The 21435-nt window shown below is 38.9% G+C and overlaps 1 protein-coding gene across 21 annotated transcripts in view; it reads left to right on the top strand.

Moving 5' to 3' along the window:
• The first annotated feature begins 832 nt into the window (after nucleotides 1-832).
• LOC122063187 (serine/threonine-protein kinase prpf4B-like) overlaps nucleotides 833-21435 on the top strand; it is a 35536-nt gene continuing 14933 nt past the window's right edge. For 9 of the 21 annotated variants that reach the window (XR_006135232.1, XR_006135242.1, XR_006135235.1 and 6 more), the window contains exons 1-16: nucleotides 834-1346; nucleotides 1877-3444; nucleotides 3524-3711; nucleotides 3841-4058; nucleotides 4270-4338; nucleotides 6931-7003; nucleotides 7156-7312; nucleotides 7418-7709; nucleotides 7787-7901; nucleotides 8026-8189; nucleotides 8365-8439; nucleotides 8620-9048; nucleotides 9447-9511; nucleotides 10015-10066; nucleotides 10198-10226; nucleotides 12032-12373. Coding sequence is in view for 2 of the 21 variants with exons in the window: in XM_042626899.1 (XP_042482833.1) it covers nucleotides 972-1346; nucleotides 1877-3444; nucleotides 3524-3711; nucleotides 3841-4058; nucleotides 4270-4338; nucleotides 6931-7003; nucleotides 7156-7312; nucleotides 7418-7709; nucleotides 7787-7901; nucleotides 8026-8189; nucleotides 8365-8439; nucleotides 8620-8808 (3483 nt within the window). In the remaining 19 variants the exon portion in view is untranslated. Of the gene's footprint in view, nucleotides 1347-1876; nucleotides 3445-3523; nucleotides 3712-3840; nucleotides 4059-4269; nucleotides 4339-6930; nucleotides 7004-7155; nucleotides 7313-7417; nucleotides 7710-7786; nucleotides 7902-8025; nucleotides 8190-8364; nucleotides 8440-8619; nucleotides 9252-9446; nucleotides 9512-10014; nucleotides 10067-10197; nucleotides 10227-11391; nucleotides 11924-12031; nucleotides 12374-21435 lie in introns of those variants that run through there. The other 12 variants (XR_006135243.1, XR_006135240.1, XR_006135239.1 and 9 more) reach the window with 5 other exon arrangements.

The raw sequence follows: 21435 nt of genomic DNA, 5'->3' as shown, positions 1-21435 counted from the left end.
TTCCAATATGAGAATTTCTTTCCAAGTGGCAGGAATTAAGCCGTACAATCAACCATAGTCCATCGGATTAAGCACCTGATCCACACATGGCTAAGGAATTCACAAACCCAACCATAGCCCTCAGATTGAGTACCTGAGTCAGTTGGCTATTGATTTATTTAGTTGATGATAGTGATCAGATATGTAACTGCACCAATTTACCCCAAGCTAACAAATTTTTGCTTTTTCCGAAATCGTACAAGTCCTAGATTTTGCACAGTGACTGGTAGAGTGATCTTCTTCGTCATCATTCTTCTCATTGCATTTGATTCTTCTCTTGAAGGTTACATAAATAGGGAGGTCATTTGAAGGAAAAAGGCCATTCAAACACCTCGATTGCAAACTAGTTACTTTTAATGCCTTATGTACTGATTGCTCGTCATTAATTCTACAAGAGAAGTTGGTTAATAGTTGTATAGATCATGTCTAATAGATTTTAAATGAGAGAAAATGTTGAGTATGCCACTTGTATACCTAAATCTGTGTCTATCTTTATGCTCCTCCACTTAAAAATGTCCCCCATATCTCTAATCTCCCATTGGTTGTACTCCAGAAAAACCCACGGCATATCTAACCCCCTTCAAATTAAATCCATTTTTTTACCCACAAGAAAATGCCTATCCCCGTTACCAAACACAGAAACTGCCTATCCCGGTTAGCGATGCGGAATATTATCCTAGATATAGATTAATGAATAGAATTACATCCGTTACCAAACACCCTATCTTCAAGCCTCAAGAGAAGAGACGATTTCCCCAAATTTGGGGATGAATGGCATGTGCTTCTGAATAAATAATTCTAACCCTTTGCGTACCTTACATTCTAGACTCGAGAATACGGTTTTGTTCTCTCTCCTATTTACCCCTGTTACCTCTTTCCATTATTTGTTCAGTTACCGAAACCCTAACTTCTCTGCAACTCCTTCAACGGCCATGGCCGCAGATGAACTAGACACTCGAAAGAAACACCGAAGGTCACCTGATGAAGGAGCAGAGGAGGGGTCAAAGCGCCGTAAGCACAGCCACAAGAGCCGCAGCAGTAGCAGCCATCATCGACGTCGCCATCGACATCGCAGCAGTAAACATGATAACGATAGCAAGTATGAAGAAGACGAAACTGCTTCTGCTGTTGCGCCAAGCTCTAATTCACGTCCTGATGACGAGAAGGAAGAGGGTGAAATTCTCGAAGAAGAGGAAGATCTTGGTGTCGGTCATAAGGAGGTTTCGAAAAATAAAATGGACTCTGATGTTGAGTCTGGTGAGATTAAGCCGGATGAAGTCGTTGGCATATCGAATAATCGGGATCGGGTGAGTTTTTAATTTTCCCTCTTATCTTTCTTCATATTGGATGAAATTCGAATTTGTTTTCGGTTTTGAAATCTTAAATTTTTTTCCCACTAATTTTTTTTTTTTCATTATCTCAGAATTTCTGATGAATTTCTTGCAACGTGATCTGGATATGGTCTGAGACCTTGTTAAGGTTTATTAAGAATGTTATTCCCGCTGGGTTTATAGGTGGTTCATGGGAACCCTACCTTCGTCCAATGTATATATATGCTATTGCAATTTGCGCTGGTTGTCTTGCTTTTTTATTAGTATGTGCTTATAAGTTAGTGACACCTGGTCGCAGTACACGGTTGCCAATTAAACCGAATCCAGTAGTCTTTGTAGATGCTCAGTTGAAGTTTTTGTAGGCATACCCCGAAGACCAAAGTGCGGTATTATGAATTAGTAAGAACTGTTTTCATGTGTAATATGTTCTGTGTTTGTGGGAATATTTCACTGCCATTTATAGTTTTGTTTATTTATTTTTTATTTTTTATTATCTTGTCTTGTAGGGAATTCATGGTGAGAGAGGTGATCCTAGTAAATTTGGAGAAGAACTCGAGCCAAGCCTCAGTTCGCTGCCTGATGATAGTATAGAGAAAAATGCTCTAAGTTCAAAGACATTGAAAGTTTATGGGGGTGATGCTACATCTGATTTATCAGTGAACGCCAGAAACAAGTTTGAGCATCATCTGAGTCTACATTCTGATGGGGAGGATGTTGAGGTGAAAAGTGTTGAGGTTTCTTATCTGAGGGATTCAAAGACTGAACATTCAGCATTTGGTGTGAAGGAGCATGAGGTGGGGGAAATTGATGATCTGAATGCTGGATCTGAAAACATGAGGTCTAAGAACAAGAAGAGGGAAATACAAGGTGACATGTCTCCCAGGAATGAGCTGGGGGAAATAGGTGCACTGAAGACTGGGTCTGAAAGCATCAGGTCTAGGGACAAGAAGAGTGAAATACAAGGTGAAATGTCTCCCAGGAATGGTGGGGTGAGCCATGAAAATGGGGATATTGGTCACAAATCCCATAAGGAGGATGAAAGCCAACACAGGGGCTCTAGAACCCCTCTAAAAGGTGCTAGAAAGGATAAGTATTATAGGGAGTCTGATGAAAATGACTCAAGAAGGTATGTTAGGTCAAGATCACCAGCAGCTAGAGAAGATGTTCATCAGGGTAGGAACAGAAAGATTGAGGACAGTGGTGGTAGAACCAATAGGAGCAGGGAAACAGAATTGCATAATTATAAGAGATATGAGTCCAGACTGCCTTCCGAATCAATTGATGAAGAGAGAAATGGTTCAGGGGATCAGAACAAATCAGTTTCACCTGAAAATACAAGGAGCAAGTACAAGACTTTATCATACTCTCCATATAACGAGAAATATTCTGGCAAGTCCCACAGAAACAGCTCAAGGTCACGTGATAGCATTGGAGATAGGAGATCTCGGTCCCGAAGTATTTTAATGGATGGGGTCCATCATGAGATGAGTGGGAAATCACACAAAGATGATAGCGACCTAATTGAACCGTTTGATTCACGAGAGAGGGAAACAGACAATTTTGATTCCAAAAGAGTAAGATACGGTAGGGAAGATCGACATAGTAGTAGGGACTGGGTGAGGGATAGTGAGAGAGAGCTGAGCTACAGCAGATACAGTGGCCGAGAGGCTGGGCATGGCATTCGGGATACTCGGGACAAAGATAGGGATAAAGGTAGGGGGAGGGAGAGTGATAAAGAGAGAGACAGAGGTAGGAACAGGGAGAGGGAGAGGGAGAGGGAGAAGGATCGGGAGAGGGACAGGGAGAAGGTCTGGGACAAGGAGAGAGATAGGTACAGGAATAGGGGTGGGGTGGGGGAGAGGGAGAGGGAGAGAGGTAGGGAGAGGGAGAGTGATAGGGTGGGCAGACATCTATCTGATGGTCATAATGATGCATATGGTGGTCAAGATAGGTCGAAAGATTCTAGGCAATTGAAACATGAACTGGATTGCCACTACAGGAGAGGAAAAAAAGATCCAGTTAAGGTGCCCGGTATCATTGATGATCTGGAAAGGCGTGACAAGAAACCACAGAGGTATACAATGTTATGTAATTGTTGGATGTATCCCAGCTTAGTTTATATATATTACTTATATGCTGCTCTATGCTTTTAGAGATGAAGAGGTAGAAGAAGACTATGAGGATAGGGTTTCATTACAACTAGCGGAACAAGAAGAAGAGGATGTTGACAGAATTAAGGAGGAGAGCAGAAAAAGAAGGCAAGCCATACTAGAGAAATATAAACAACAGCAACAGCAGTCACAGCAACTGGTCGAACCACATGGTCGAACCTCAACTAAAGGTGTCATCAACTTCCAAGCTAATTGTGTTTTTTATATTTTGATGTTTCAGAGTTTCTTTTTAGTTTATGAATGCTTTCTTTGTGGCCTTTATTCATTGTTCATACTAAACCATAAATGTTTTGGATCAGAGGAGAATGGTTCTCTCAATGTTGACAAGGCTGCAGAACAGAAACTTTCTCCAAAGGCAGTTAATTCTACATCTGATGCTCCTGAGGGTAGGAATGATAGTCCCGAGGCTGATGTCCCTGATCCTACATTTTCTGTATGGAAATCACCTCCACGTAATGGAATGTTGGCCCATGAGAATACTTCTGGTGCTGGGGGTTTAGGGGATGGGACTCCAAAGGTTTGTAGATGACCCATTATAAATTGGATGTTTTCGAAATTTCTTGCATACGTGTATAAGCTTGTTCTGCATGAATCTCAACCCCAATCTGGTCTCCCATGGTTCCATGGGTGGTATTTTCTAATTTTTTAGCCTGGATATAATAGCTACGATTACTTTAAGATGTTAATTTCCACAGCTTCATAGTCACAATTTTCACCAATTTGTGCAGAGTGAGAGATCAGCGGATATGTTCTGTGATGATATTTTCGGAGAGTCACCTGCTGGAGTTCGTAAAACTGTAGGTGTCGTTCTATTTCCTCTCCCTTGTAATTGTATTCAGTTTCTGCAGTCTTTTCAGAATGTTGACTGAAGGCTTCTTCTTTGCTTGCTGAACATTTAATGTAGATAATAGAAAGCTGAACTAGTTTTCCAAAAAATGTGTATGATGGAAAACTGGTTTTAATATCCAAGCATATGGTTTGTCCTGCCTGAGGAAGCATGGTCAAGTGAGCCACATTGGACCTGCTGATAGTCCCATGTTCTCTCTTTTTTCTTGTAATTTGTACATGTCCTACATGAGCCATTTGTTGTTGTTTTTCAGTGATTGCAGTTAGAAAAATGAATTTTAATGGTATTCATGGATGCTTTTCATAGTGATGTGTTTTGTAATCCAGCAATGAACAGAAAAATTCTTTTGTATGTTATCCTCTATTTTTCTTATAAAATTTGTTATTTATTGCGAGATAGATAAAGGTTGCAGTGTTGAACCATATATAGAGAGTTCTGGGACTTTTACCTATGGTTGGTTGAATGTGATCACATTTTCATGAAGATATTTATAGAACACAAAATCAACCAACAAAGGAATAGTATTTTTCAGTAACTAGTGACAGAAAATAGGCAAAGACCTCTTAGAGGGTCTCGTTGATGTCAGACTAATTACCAAGGTTATCAGTCCCAGTAGGATCCATCATAAACTCCAGCAAGACTTAGAATAGATCAGATTTAACAGTACGAACAGTAGGTTGAAACTTGCATAAATTGTATCTCACCAAATTGGGCTCTGTTGGGGCTGAAATTTGAATTGAATGGAGATCCTATATGGGGGAACAAACCATTAAAAGTCGAGTAAAATATGCCGGGCAGATTGAGACTTTTGCTGGTTGCAAGAAAAATGGAAACTTTTGGTAATTCTTCAAGAACCTGAGCTGGAAGCGTCAGATGATCCTCAAATTTGGATCGAGTGGTCCGCCTAAGGTCCTCAACAAACCCCTAAAATCCTGCAGCAATCAGAGATCTGGCCTGGGAGATACACACTTGAAATTTCTTCCCGGAAGGATTCAGTAGCCTGGTTGTGTGTGTCTTCTATTCAGCAATCTTAGAGGGCTTCAATCTCACTTTAAGCAATAGACAAAGATAAAAAATAGAAGAAGAAAAAAGGGAAGAGGGTGAGAACCAATGGAGGAAGAAAGGGGGGGATAGGGATGGCTAGCTCAGCCCGGGACTCTCACCCTCAACTCTCTCAGTTGATGAACAACCTATCTCGGTCCAAAGTAGTAAGCATAGCTCACAAGCAATTTCATTAATCAATCTATGTCTTTGTGTTAATGCTTCTTTATATGGTAGAGGATGACTCAATTGTATAGAAAGATCTAAAATAGGAAACAACTGGAAAATAGTAACTAGACTTCTCTATTGCTAAAACTTAAAACTTGAAGACGAAGAAACAATAAACATAGAAATAAAAGACCCTTTTAGAGACTAAATCTGACTTTTGACTACTTGTTAACAAAGAAACAATAAAAAAGGAACCCCCCAAAAAAAGGCCAAATCACTGTTCATGGGCACTGCTCATGTGAACAATAATTTCTGGTTTTGGGTTAGCTTGATGGGCCAACATTGGTGCTGACTGGTTTGGTTTGATGGAACCAATAGCCCCCTTCTTTTGCAAGCTCGATCTACATCACTCCTAGTTTGGGAGATTTATTGTGTTAAAAAGTTGAATGCAACTCTGGATTTAGGAGTTTAATACAACAGTTAACCCTCAAGAGAACCCTGCACCTTAATATGAATAACAAATTAAAGTGGATGAAGCTTAAATCTGATTCCAAATGAACATCTGAACCATTAGACAATCGACGCTATCACATTCAGAAAACTAAACTTGGTGAAACTCAAATTTGATTGCAATGAACGTATTATGCTTAAAAAAGAGAAACTGTTGCATTCTTATGCTGAACGTCCAACAAGTTGCTTGGTGTTGCAATTATTAAAGAAAAGAAAGCTTGCTATTATAGCATGGTGATTTTGTAGATCAAATATAAGAACTCAATCACGTATCTAGTTCAGATGCCCTATAAGAAAACCTCTTTGATCTGATGTAGTCTGTTGGATCTTTGGAAAAGCCATGTGGGCTGCCTTAAAGGGAAAACCATTTGTCTTGAAATTGACCAGAAGGACCCTCTTGGCTCATGCAAAATTTCATCTTCTGATATGAGGATGGTTTGGTGCAGCTTCAATGATTTATTGAACTGGAAATGGTTTATCTAGGACTGCACTGTCTATGGAAATGCTATTTCTTTGTTGTTTTTCATTTTTTATTTTAATTTTTTTGGGGTTATTCATTTATCTGTTCGCTCTTATTGGCTTTTTTCTTTTGGATATTTATAAAATTTGTTGTTACTTTCCCCGGGTTGGGTTGTCATTTTTTCTGGCTTTTGCTATAAAATGCATAATAATGTGGTAGTGGAGTTATAATACTCCCACTTGTATTATAATTTGTTTATCTGGTACAATGGATCCTCGCCCTCTTCCCCCACATCCTGCATGACTTTTGTTCTCCACTGATTTTGTCGTGAACAGTTATCCTCAAGCTTAGTGATTTTTGCAGGGAAAAGGAGATGGTTTGCATCTTGAAAGAAGTGGTCTTCATGACAACTGGGATGATGCAGAGGGTTATTACAGTAAGTCCCTTATCAACAGTTCTTTGCTTTCTTTTATCAGATTCCGGCAGAACTAATATGGTGTTGGCAACTGGATTTCGGGTTGACCTATTTTTTGCATGAATTTTACTTTAGTATCTTCTATTCATGGTATTCACATATTCTCTGTGCAGGCTATCGATTTGGAGAAATACTTGATGGTAGGTATGAAGTTACTGCAGCTCATGGGAAAGGTGTTTTTTCGACAGTAGTTCGTGCAAAGGACCTCAAGTCTGGGAAGGGTGATCCTGAAGAGGTAGCTATAAAAATCATACGCAATAATGACACTATGTGAGTTGATGTAACCCTTTCTGCTCCCAGATTGTTTTAATTCTAGCTAAATATTGAATTTAACTGGATAGTGTAAGTTACTCTCGACTGTATTTTGATGCACAGGTACAAGGCAGGTTTAGAAGAGCTGATAATATTGAAGAAATTAGCTGGTGCAGATCCTGAGAATAGGCGCCATTGTGTTCGATTTTTCTCAAGTTTCAAGTACCGGAATCATCTTTGTTTGGTTTTTGAATCTCTTCATATGAATCTTCGTGAGGTACTAAAGAAGTTTGGCCGTAATATTGGCCTTAATCTAGGAGCTGTAAGAGAATATGCCAAACAGCTTTTTATTGCATTAAAGCATCTGCGGAACTGTGGAGTCCTGCATTGTGACATAAAGCCTGATAATATGCTGGTGAGTTTAAATTATTCTTCCATTACTGGGGTGGTTTCTCATATGATTTTCTAACATAGGTATGTTTTCCCTTTCAGGTAAATGAGGCAAAAAATGTGTTGAAGCTTTGTGATTTTGGTAATGCCATGTTCGCTGGGAAAAATGAGATCACACCATATCTTGTGAGCCGCTTTTACCGAGCTCCTGAGATAAGTAAGTTCTTCGTTTCATATTCCTTGAATTTTATTTTTTTTGGGCGGGCGTATGTGTTTGTTGTATCTTTGTTTTCTGATTGATTCTGTCAGTAAAATATGTAAATTTTCTTTTCCTGCTGCAGTTCTTGGCTTGCCATATGATCATCCCATGGATATGTGGTCCGTTGGTTGTTGTTTGTATGAGCTTTATTCGGGAAAAGTCCTTTTTCCAGGCCCATCAAATAATGACATGTTGCGTCTCCACATGGAGTTGAAGGGTCCTTTTCCAAAGAAGATGCTCCGCAAGGTTGAAATTTTTATTTTGTTTTCTGTAGATTCCCTGCAACCCTCATGAGGGGTGTATAAACCATTCGCTATAGAAGCTTTACTTCCATCGTAATTAATATCTTTTGCTTATTATATGTTATGATTTTTATTTTTATTGCTTGTGCTGATTTCAGCATTGCTTGCTTTTTCTGCAGGGTGGATTTATCCATCAGCATTTTGATCAGGATTTGAATTTTCATGCTACTGAAGAAGATCCTGTTACAAAGAAAGTGAGAATTTACTTGTCAACTAAATCTGAAGTGATTACGTTTCAGTTACTGTATCTGCTGTTTTTCCTACAACTGCAAACCACCACCTCCCCCCCCCCCACCCCAAACCAAAAAAGAAAAGAAAAGAAAGAAGGCATCATTGCCCTCATTTTAATTTAGCCTTATAAACTATGTCTGCAGACTGTGAAGAGGCTGCTTCTCAATATTAAGCAAAAAGACATTGGCTCCTTAATTACAAGCTCCCCTGGTGAGGATCCGAAGATGTTGGCGAATTTCAAAGATCTTATAGAAAAAATATTTGTCTTAGATCCAGAGAAGAGATTAACAGTATCTCAAGCATTGAGTCATTCATTCATCACGGGCAAGTGAACAAAGATGCTGATTTTCTGACCCCAGAAATGCTGTTGAGCTAGATACATGTACATTATGATCTCAATTTATTTTCAGCTCTCTAATCATTGGGAATTTCTCTGTCTTTATCTCTCTGTGATGGCCTAAGAGGGATCGACACAGAGTTATTGGCGTGGATGAAATGCGAAGATGATGATGTTTGGTCTGAAGACCTTCCTACATGGCGGTTCTTTCAGTGGGATGGGTTCTGTTTCTATTGTAAGACAACTCGCCAAAGGCGTTTACATCTCTTGTAATCATTCTTAATGATGGGCTTTGTGAAGATTTATCACATTTATCCTCCCTTGAAATTTTTGTTTCAAGTTTGAAAACAGTCTGCTGCAATCTTTTGCAGGCTTTAGTGCATTAGAAAATTCATACCAATGCTAGTTATTAAATTAAACTCTATGAGGTTGTGAAAAGTGTTCCTATGGCTTTTGGAAAGGATAGACTCGACATAATCTTTTCCTTTCAGATAGCTTCCATCTTTTTGTTACATTGGATTTCATCCTTCCAATTTTTGGTGGATACTTGGATATTGCATTTTTTGGTGTCTACATTCTTTTCATTTATCCTAATCACTTGGGTCCTGGGGTCTAATTCTATTTTTCGTTCAGGGTTTCATCCAGGGCTATGACGCAACAATCACTGCTTTAGATGCTTAGAAGGCAACCAAAAGAAGGTACCCTGGTTTGTTTATTGGGCAGCTTACTGTGAAACCCTTGAAACTGCATTGCATGCTTTTAACTATACAATTGGGCTCTTAAACATTCTTCAGACTTAGAGGAATTGACCAGAAGAATTTCGCAACCCTGAAGTCGAATGGTCCATTTTTTTTTCCGTGCCTATCAGAGCTCTCATATCTGTTTGCATGTACATGTTCCTGCATTGTGTGCGTGCATGTATGTGTAGAAATACAGGTTTAATTTTTTTAATATGGAATATGTTATAGTTTTATTGGTACACCTTCCCAAATTAAAAAAGAAAAGAAAAGAAAAAGAATGAAAATTTAATAATCACAGTTCAAAAAAATATTTTATATTTAATAATCACAGTTCATATCAAGGTAGTGGCTAAATTAAAAAAAAAAAAAAAAAAACCCTTGTTTTGTTTGTCCTCCTTTTTTTTTTTTTTTTTTTTTGTGAAACTCCATTACATCTGATCCATGGTTTGGTGGTTCTGGAGGCTTTTGCACTGGCGATGAGAGGTTGCAGTGTTGCAGTTAATGCTCAACTTGGTTAGTAGTTGCATCCGACTTTTATTTTCTTTGTCATGGTCCACTTTTTCACGTTTTTCCTGATAGGAAACATAGGTTGAGTGTTATCCCTTCATACTGTGGTGTTTAACAGTGTTTTTTGGTTTTTATAGGGCATAGTTGCTAAGTTCATGGAATTCCAGTAAGTTTTTCATCTCTAATCCTATTACTGTATTTTGTCTCGGTTCTGGTTGTTTCTGGTATTTCGCTTGATGCATATTTTTAACTTTTGTTCAGAATACTTCTTCTATCATGAACTTTTCCTCAATCATATATTCATATATGTAATATATTGTTCTCTGGGGAGGCATAATAAATGCTTCTTGTGGTTTTGGTTTCTAGATGTCTTGAATGATACTAAAATAGCTGAGCATAGGTCCATATGGTCCACAGATACATGTGACTTGGCAGAATTAAGCTATGTAGTTGGTCTTTTGAAGTTAGAATTGGCAACCATCAGATCCCTCTGCTTAATCCAAGTTGATTTTATTGAACTTGATATTTTCCTTTTAATGACTTCGTCTTCTCATCATTTTGTTTGGGTGGGGGTGGAGGGAACTGTCCAACATCATGTACCTGTGATATCTATTTAGGCATTTAAATTAAGGTAATCTTTTGCTAGGACTTGCCCTAATTGACATTTTACAACAACACATCTCAGCCTTATCCCAACCCCTAATTGACATTTTGTGGGTTGAAAATTTGTGGGTAAAACAAGAATTCTCCAACCTGACATCTGCAGAGTCAAACACAGTTGATTGCTTGGCTGTTTCAATCGCGTGGGTTGGCATTTTGGACTCATTCTTTATACATTCAAAAGCGGCATTAACTGAATTTAACTTCTTTATTTATTTACCGTATCTTTTGTAGAACCTGAGTTTGCAGTACATTGGTGTTTTGGCCCATGAGTCATCCATTGCATGTCCATAGGGGCCAGCTTAATTTGGCACCTATGTGATACCTAGCCACATAAAGGATCAGATTAAGAAAGAATCCTGTTTATGGGTATTATGATCCTATGAATGTATCACATAGGCACATGTGGCAATATGTTCATCCATGTATCATATAGGTACATGTGCCTAACCCCGTTCTGTTGATTGTCACGTGCAATCACTTGCTTAGATTTTTTTTTTTTTTTTTTTTTTTTTTTTTTTTTTTACCATCTATATTAAATTCATATTGTCAGCATTAAACAATGAAGCTTATAGTTCAACTCAACATCCCGTTACCTGTGATTTTGAATGGTCCTCTCACAAGTCACAACTGAAAATTGTAACACAGAATATAATCTTTAATGTGCACAGGAGTAAAGGTTGCTGTTTTGGCTGCTTATAGAATAAATAAAGGAAGCCAGTGATCAATGGAAGCCTTGCCTTGAAAAGAGAGAAACTAAATATCTTTTCCATAGATTGGGGGGCGGTCTGAATTCTGAACACCTCGAGTGGCTAACTTAACTAACTTCCAAGGAGTTAAAGAGTTCTTTATGGAGACATAATAATGATTTATTGTATGAGAGCTGAATGGTTAGGATCATGAAGATGAGCTGAATTATTAGTGTAGCAGTTCTGATGCTGTTGCACGATGGACTTAGGGAAAAAAAAAAATCTTTTGATTTGATTTTTTTCTGTTTTAGAAACAATTTCTTTGAAATTAGTTAGTTTCTAATTTTATATTAGTTTCCATTTTAAGTTAGTTGCCATTAATTTTTATTTTTTTTCTTTATATTGGACATGTACTCGATGGAGAAATTTCAGTTTTAGAATTTTGAATAATTGAATGAAGTTGGAGAATATGGGTTTGAATCCATGACTGCTGATCCTCTCTTCCTCCCTTTCTGTAGTTTTCTAACCTCTTATTTTCATTCTCCTACTTCTTTTTCTATTTCTTCCTCTTCCCCTTCATTATTATTGCTGGGTTTTTTATTTTCCTTTTTCTGGGCGACAGTTGCAGCCCGATTGGAATGCTTCGAACTCAGCTGTGCGTGAGTTGTTTGGGGTGGGCTGTTGGTCGAAGGTAACCCTCCCAAAGGCGACCCTGACCCTTGAAAATCAGGCTTGAAGGTGACTCCTGCTGTGTGAAACAAAAACCTGCAACTCAGGTTACCTGAAGCTACCACCAGATCTGATTTCAGCATGTGCTGCTCCCCTTTGATTGCTGTTTTGAAGTGTTTTTCTCTTGGAATCAAGAGGCCAAAAGGTTTCCAGCCTTCGCCTGGAATTTTTGGCTTTTCCGAGAAGAACTGAAGCAGCTTCCTTTTCCACACGGTTCTGAGGTTTCCGCCATCTGGTTAGTAGCTTGAGAAGGAAGAAGATGACCTTCTCCTTTTATTCTTAAGTTCCCTAATTAATTATATTTACAGTAAACCCCTTCTTTCTTAAACCTGTGTTCTAATATTTCCTTTATCTTTGGTAATTTCAGAATACTCCTTCTCTTCCAATTGTTATTTCAGTTTAACCCCACTACTTTCTTTATTTCTAGAATTGATTCCTCTTTATATTTAATTCCTGATAAGACCCTAATCACTCATTTCACTCAAAAGATTCCTAAATTGTACCAGAAATTACAAAATTGCCCTTACTTCTTTGAGAACTGTTTTAATTGTTAATTGTGGGCCCCGAAGCAATCCGATTCCCTCGGATCCGCATCAAGCTCCAGGGAGGAGGTCAGCATGTATGGAAACAAGGAAGAGAGGTAGATAGGAAGAGGAGAAAGGAGCGAAAGGTGAGGGGAGAAAACAGAGGGTTTTGGCTTGTCTAACTGACCAACCCACAGACCCTACAAGATATTAATAAAGACTAAAACAGTAAAATTACAAGGACAACAACTAATATAAACAGACACAAACACCTATAGACATACTAGAATACCAGGAATACCTCAAAGTGGTAGTAAAGGCTCAACGCCCCCTCAAGCTAGAGCATATAAATCACCCATGCCCAACTTGGTACAACTTTTCCGGAAGGTGGGAGTGTGGGACTAAATAGAGGTTTGATAAACATATCACCCAATTGATCTGCAGAAGAAATGAACGGGGTGTCAATCAATTTTCTCATTATTGCATTCCTCACAAAGTGACAATAAACTTCAGTGTGTTTGGTCCTTTCATGAAACATTGGGTTACTGGCAATATAGATAGCAACTTGATTATCAAAAAACATCATCATAGATTTTGTAATTGGAAACTTCAAACTCTTTAAGAAATGATTTCAATCAGATTAACTTGGCTGTTTTATGAGCCATAGCTCTATACTTAGCTTCAATATTGGACCTAGCCATAGTTATTTGCTTCTTGTTTATCCATGTGACAGGATTGCCACCAATAAAAGTACGACAACTTGTGGAAGACCTATCACTATCAACACTAGCCCACTCTACATCACAATATCCAAGCATATTATTATGCTGATTAGGTTGGTAAATAAGCCCCTTTCCTGGAGCGCCTTAAAGATACTTTAATATTTGACACGAGGGGAAATAGGCTTTTGTGACAAAAAGCTTTATGGTTAGACCGGATGTTTTCTTCAAGGAAATAAAGGCTATGTACAAGCAGGGTACGTAGGTAACAGGAAAACATGTGTAGTAGAAAATGAATAAGGAGCTGGCTTTCCAGGAAGTAAGTGGTCTTTATGAGAAAGGGTGTAATTTACTATAAACGACAATAACAAGTTAGGGCCGCTGCCTCTTAGTGAAGCTTTGTAGGTGACTCCATAAACTAACTTAACCCCAACAAAAAATGATGTCTGGTCTAGTAATAGTCAAGGTTCAAAAACTTGCATTATGGTCAAACAAAAATGACCGAAATTAGCAAAATCGAAACAATGCATTTTTTTTTTTTGGTGAGTTTCGTTTGGCAATTTCGGGGTCGAATGAAAATAAAATTTTGACAAAAAATGTGCATTTTTGTGATCGAAATTAGTGAAATTTTGACCAAAATTAAACTATTGGTGGTTTCTCCTAAGGCATGTCAAAATTAGCAAAATTTTTAACTATAGTAACATTAAGGTAAATGAGTGTCCCTACTAATCTTTTGTATTAGTGGTTATCATCAAACTCCTCGCCGTCATTTGCCTTGAACTTTTGGTGTGGGTCCATAGGTGTATCAACTTGTTTGGAAGCAAACATACTAGTCTTGGACAAAAGATCCTATTCATATTTTTTTGTATGAAAGAGGGGACCTTTTTTTACTCCAAAGCACTTCAATACCAAGAAAATACTTGAGGGTACCTAACTTCTTCATCTGAAAATGCTGTTATAAATAAGATTTCACTTTTGTAATCCCAGATGCATCATTCCCAAATATGATAATATCATCGACATACACAACCAATACAATGGCCTTAGAATCCTGGCGACAAACGCTGGATGGTCAGAATAACACTATGAGAACCTGTATTGAGTAACAATCAACTGAATTTATCAAACCAAACTCTAGATGCATGCTTGAGTCCATAAATCGCCTCGTGTAACTTACAAGCTTTGTGAGCATTCTCTCCCTAAGAAACATACCAAGGAGGTTGCTCCATATATTACCCCTTATGTAAATCACCATATAAAATAGCATTTTTGACATCCAACTAATCTAATGGCTAATCATAGTTCATAGCCAAAGAAAGGAGCACACGGATGGAGTCCAGACGAGCGATAGGTGAAGCTCAAGGTAATTGACACCATAGGTCTGAGTATACCCTTTGCAACCAAATGGGCTTCGTAAGGACACTACACTAGCTCTTTGCCTAGAGGTAAATCTGCTAGAGTTCATGTATGGCGAGAAATCAAGGCATCTATTTCCGCATCCATAGCCACTTCGCACCTAGGATGAGATAATGCCTCATGATGGGTTTGAGGAAGAGAGTTAGTAGATTAGGACAAGGTAAAGCTATGCAAGGGAGATGGAAGAGGTGGGATGGGGACACAAAATTTTCAATAGGATAAGCAGTCATAGACTTTTGAATACAAGAGTGGGTACCTTTACGAAGAGCAACTTGTAAGTCAGCAAGAGAGGATGAGGAAGGAGGAGCTTCAATTGGATGATTAGATTGTGTAGTGGGCCGTGAAGCATGAAGAACCGAACTTGACTGCACTTGTTTCTTACGCTACTGATACACTTGCAGTGGTTCTGGCGAGGTGGTGGTGGGAACAACATCCAAAGTCACAAGAATAGAAATAGGAGGGGAGCTAAAATTTGTGTCAAGAGAATAACTAAGAGCAGAAAAGTATGGTGTATTCTAAAAAATATAACATCTGCACTGACAAACTGCCGTAGAGTTATAGGATCATCACATCTATACCCTTTTTGAGTTCTAGAATTACCAAGAAAAGCACATTTGACAGCCTTGTGAGATAACTTATCACCCTGAGGTTGAAACTTGAAAATTATGAACAACACGTGTGCATCCAAAAACCCAAGGCAGCAAAGAAAGCAAAGAAGAATTTGGAAACACAATAGATATAGGGGGTTGATTATTGAGATTAGAAGAAGTCATCCGGTTAATCAAATAACAGGTTACTAAAACAGCATCACACAAAAAAGTTTGGAAACATGTATATGAATCATTAGGGACCGAGAAATTTCCAATAAATGTTTGTTTTTCTGTTCAACAACCCTATTTTGTTTAGGTGTGTAACATTCCCCCCACCTTACAAGAATTTCGTCCTTGAAATTGGACACACTTGGAAAATCAAACAATCTAGGATACTGCTTCATCATCTTGGCTTCCTGCTTCCAGGATGCTTCTTGTTCTGGGTGGTTCATCCATTTCACCTTGACAAAGGAAACGGTGTGGTTGCGGAGAACATGTTCTTTCCGGTCAACAATCTTCTCTGGATACTCCACGTAGGCAAAATCTTTGTCCAACTCATGGGGTGTGTAAGTTAAGACGTGAGTTGGATCAGGAATGTACTTCCTCAACATGGATACATGGAAGACATCATGTGTACCTTCTAACACTTGTGGTAAAGCTATCTGGTAACCTACTAATCCGATTCTTTCCAGTATATCGTACGGTCTCATAAACCTCAGACTAAGTTTTCCCTTCTTGTCGAACCGCATCATCCCTTTAACTGGGGAGATCCACAAGAACACCTTGTGTCCAACTCCAAATTCCAGATGTTTCCTTCTGACATCTGCTTAGCTCTTCTGTCTAAACTGAATTACTTTAATTCTCTCTTTGATCACATTGACCTTCTCACTGGTAGCCTGTATCAAGTCAGGATCCTAAATATGCCATTCACCAACCTCATCCCAATAGAGTGGAGTTTGACATTTTCTGCCATACTGTGCTTTGAATGGGGACATTCCAATGGTGGCCTGATAACTGTTATTGTAGGAGAACTCAATAAGGGAAATGTGCTCCTCCCAATTGTAACTCATATCTAAGGCATATGCTTGAAGTAGGTCCTCCAATGTTCGGATGGTCCTTTCTGATTGACCATCGGTCTGTGGGTGGAAAGCTGTGTTAAAGTTCAGGTATGTGCCCATAGCCTTCTGCACACATGTCCAGAACTTGGAAGTGAATCTGGGATCTTGATCAGAGATGATGTTAACAGGTACACCATGCAACGTGATGATGTCTTAGCCAACTTGTTCATAGAAAATGTGATCTTGATTGGGATAAAGTGAGCTACCTTGGTCAAGCGGTCCACAACTACCCAAATGACATCCATGCCCTTCTGTGTGCGGGGTAGGCCTGTGACGAAGTCCATAGTAATATTCTCCCATTTTCACTCCGGAATAGGTAGTGATTGTAATAACCCATGGGGCCTTTGTCTCTCAGCCTTGACTTGCTGGCATGTGAGACATCTAGACACATGCGTGGCCACATTATTCTTCATCCCTTTCCACCAGTAGGAGCCTTTGAGGTCCTTGTACATCTTAGTGCTGTCGGGGTGAATGGAGTATGGAGAGCTATGTACCTCTCTCAAAACTGTCTCTCAAATCACCATTACTAGGCACGCATAACCTCCCTAAAACTTGAGAATCTTGCTTTCAGTTGTAGAGAAATTCGGGTTCATCAGCTTGTGCATCTCTGCATCAGTACCCTGAGCTATAGTGATCCTATCTACCAGACTAGGTTGTACCACCAATGCCGATAGTGACAGTGTGACACCTTCTACTAATAGCTCCAATTTTAGTTTCCTGGCCTCATCTATGAGATGCTCATTGGTGGTCAATGATGCAAGAGTCAATGACTGAGATTTTCGACTAAGTGCATTAGCTACCACATTGGCTTTTCCTGGATGATAGTGGATAGTAGAGTCCTGGATGATAGTGGATAGTACAGTCATAATCCTTCATCAACTCTAACCAACGACCCTATCTCATGTTGAGCTCCTTTTGGGTGAAGAAGTTCGTTGAGTATATTCAAAGGCATTATTAGACCAAAAAACCCAAACCAAGTCTTTATTTCATTATAATAATCTTTAGAAACAGAAAGAAATTTGGAACGACCTTTCAACAAACACAATACAACCTATCAAATGGGAATGGTTGTCCACAAAAGGGACAAAATAAGAAAAATGTAACCTATACTTGACACGACATGGACCCCAAATATCTGAATGCCCTAAAGAAGTAAAGGACTTCTAGATACTACAAGAAGGAAAAGAGTACCGATGATTTTTTTTTTAGCGCACATGCTTCACATTCGAGGTGAAAACAGATTTGCATATTGGAACCATATGTTGGAGTTTTGACAAAAATGTCTCAACTGAAAATGCCTCTGAATAGGAGAAACACCACCGAAAATAGTAGCAGCAACAGTAGAGGGTGCAACACAATCCAGTCTATCCAGATAATACAACCATCACTTAAGCCCTCCACCATTTGTCATCCTTGTCTAAAAATTCTGAATAACACAATAAGAGAGATATAAAGTAACATAATAGTTTAGAGATTTGCCAGGTGGTGACTACCAGATAAAGGCTTATGGTAATTTTGGTACATTAAGAATAGAAGAACAAGTTATGGATGAAGTATATGAAACTGTACCATGACCAGTCATGGTTCAAAGACCCATTATCAAGAATTACAAGGGAAGGATTCTGAATTTTAGACAAAGAAGAAAACAAGTTTTGCTAACCAATCATATGAGTGGAAGCCTCAGAATCAATTATTCAAGGGGTAGGAGATGTGGTGGTAAGAAGTGGTGATGTACCTGTGTGTGCAAGAGTAGCTGTGGATGAGGAAGTAGCAGTGACTGACACAGACCCTGATGGAGAAGCTTCAGATGAAGGGGTAAGATTGGAGTCGCCAAAAGAGATATTTTCAATATTACCATCTGACATTGTTGTATTAGCCAATTGTTGAGCCCATTCTGGTTTTCCATGTTTAGCCTTTCATGTATCAACTGTATGATTAGCAAAGCGCAGATGACCCAAGGTGTTGGAGGGAGCGGGTAAAAAACTAAAGTGACACTAAAAAGGGGCCTAGGGGAAGCCTAGGTGACCAAGGCTATAGTGCACTGTGGTGAATCAGTCATGGCCCTTTTGGTGAAGCAAGTGGCAGCCAAGGTGGTCAAGCCTTGCCAGGGAGGGTGGTGATGCCCAACCACAGGCCATAAGTGGTGATACCTATTGGTCGTATCCTTTTCTTATTTCTCTATTCTCTGTTGAGTTTTCTTCCATGTCAATATGTCATACACTGTTCCAGCAAGCATCCCAGCTAGCTACTTCCTGCCGTGGGCATCCCTAGGTGGCTTCTAAACTTTTTACTTTGTTATTACCTAATTTATAACTCTGTTAAGTCCTTTCATATTCTGCTAGTTGATTTCCAGACAGCAAACCTAGTTTAAACTTCAGCAGATAGATTCTAAAGTATCTAACCATCAGATTGGCCTGATATTAAACTATGTTACTCTCCATCTCTGCTCCATTTGGCACAAATTTTATATTCATCGGATGGCTGGTTTGTGAGTTCTCCCAGTTTTCTCAACTTACTATTTTTCTGTTTTTGTGACTTGCTAATTTCTGTCCATGTCATTCTCACAATCCAACTGTTATATTCCTTTGATATTTTTACCACTTAAGCACCCTCATTGGTTCTCTTAGGATATCTTAATTTCACCTTCATCAGGTTCATTGTTTTAGAGTTCTATTTAGTCAAAGTTTCTGATTTGTTTTGGATTCCTGGGATTCTGTTTCTATAGGTTTGTTAGCATTGATTTGTTTTAGCATACTATACCTTATCACAAGGCCTCCCACCTATGTCCTTGGTCAGTCTCTCATTAACACTAAGGCATCCCATCTCTCACTGAATCTCAAAGCACATGCATGTATAAAACCACTGCGTTTCTTTCATTCATTAAATCGTTGGGGGTAGACTCAAGGCCTTTACAATTAATAGGTGCTTATAGCACTCAAAACCGAAAATGGAAAGTTCAAAAAAAGTGAGACATACATAGTAGGACCCTTGTACAGCAAGTAACTTGATAAAAAGAAGAAACAACTGAAATCTAAGTCATAACAAAAATGGAAACTAAATAAAACAGAATATGGAAGCTAGCTGTCCTCCACACAAGAGCTATTAAGTGATAATGGGCCGGAAGTTAGGCCTATAACTGGACTAAACTTCCCCATAAAGCTGCTCAATATTGATGACCTTCTGGGCTTTATGGGCCCAATCCAGGCTGTCCATCGAGCTACATTACAGACAAACATCCCTGTTCCTCCCTCTTTCCCTGTCTTCCAACTTCTCTTGCAAAGAAACCTGCAGTGAAATCCATCATATATTGTCTTGAAGGGTTGTGATTTTAGCAGTTCATGTGGTTACTTTGGAGTATATCCTCTTGAACTACTGTATCAGGGGTTCATCCTTCAATTGATTGAACCTGTAAATGGAGGAAACTTGAATTATTTTTTTGGGTTTGGTTGGGTGGTGATGTGCTGCTGTGAGACTGTAGTGCAGACTCTAGGCACACTAGAATCACCTGAGTTTGTCCTGAATGGACCTAGCTGTCTCAAGGTTCCAATATTTAGGTCTCTTTTTGGAGAAATATACTGTTATTTTGCATATCCTACACCCTTGAGTCAGTGTATGACAAGGCTACACTGGATGCAGATCATGCAAATATCTACTTAAAATCTGAGACCCAGTCATTGTGTAACCCTCTGGAAATAGATCCTCACAAACTTGTATTGCTGAATTCCAAGGTGAAGTACTTTCAAGGGGAAGTGATGTGGATTTGGATTCTGAAACTGGAATCGGATCGCTTATGGGCCCATTCAATAGTGAAATAACCAAATATCAAGAATAATGGCAGTTCTGTAAATAACTTGAAGTTTCTAATAAGGAGTGGCAGAATCGTAATAAATCAGAATTTTTCAATGGTTGCTAGGTTTTTTTTCAATAGAAAAGGATATGGAAGGGTTTACCAATTATTGATCCAGGTTCGACTTGGAAGTAAGCATAGGGTAAGGGTACGTGGTAAATAATGAGAAAGTGGGGTAATATGGAGGGTGGGATAATCAAAACTAAGAATAGAATAAGGGCTTGAAGAACTGTAGGAAGAGAGGTTGTCTTCTTCCTCACAATAGAAGAGGGGAGGCGGTAGAACAGAGAAACGAAAGGAGAGAACTTCCTCGATATCTGTTGGCTGGGTCTGATATTCCAGGCATAGAATCGCCACAACCTGCCGTCCCAAGAGCACTGAAAGTCAACTTGAAAGAACCTGCAATGAGAGATGGAAGGACCTGAACCAGATCTGGCAGTAGGGTAAAGTTCAGTCTGAATTTGGCTAAGGAAACTCACAAATCAGGAGGGATTTCGGTTCAGATTCAAACACCTGAATTGCCTTAGGATTTGTTACTTCTACCCCAAATTTCAAACCAACAGATTTGGGTACAAAAGAGATCGAACCAAACTCGGTGGGGTGCTACGGTTGACTAACAGGGAAACCGAGAAGAAAATCAGAAAAGAAGAATAAGAAGGGAAAGAAAAGAAAGAGAGAGAGAATCGCACAAAGGGTTGGGGGAGGGGAGAGAGGATAACATGCCTTTTTATATCAAACTGAAATTAAAACTTCCTAATTAAAGTCTAAAACTAAAATCAAGTAAAATCTCCTAATATCTTCTAAATCCTAGACTAAGATAGAAACACAATAAAACTTAAATCGACAACCCCCTAATTAGCCTAATAACTATCAAAATAAAAGATTGCATATTTTCCAAATAAATAACTCAATCTGTCCCAAATTAAATAAATCCTAAAAGATCCTATTAAACCCAAAAATCTTTTTAGACCTCATTCATCTAGGTCGAGATTGCCCGAAGGGTCGACATGGTTCAGCCTTGATTCTGCATAAGAAAGGTATGCAGGGAAAAGGAAGCTGCCTTGCCAAATGTTTTTTTTTTTA

This window comes from Macadamia integrifolia, unplaced genomic scaffold (assembly GCF_013358625.1).
Source record: "Macadamia integrifolia cultivar HAES 741 unplaced genomic scaffold, SCU_Mint_v3 scaffold1248, whole genome shotgun sequence".
Lineage (NCBI taxonomy): Eukaryota > Viridiplantae > Streptophyta > Magnoliopsida > Proteales > Proteaceae > Macadamia > Macadamia integrifolia.
This window is presented reverse-complemented; position numbering and strand designations above follow the sequence as displayed.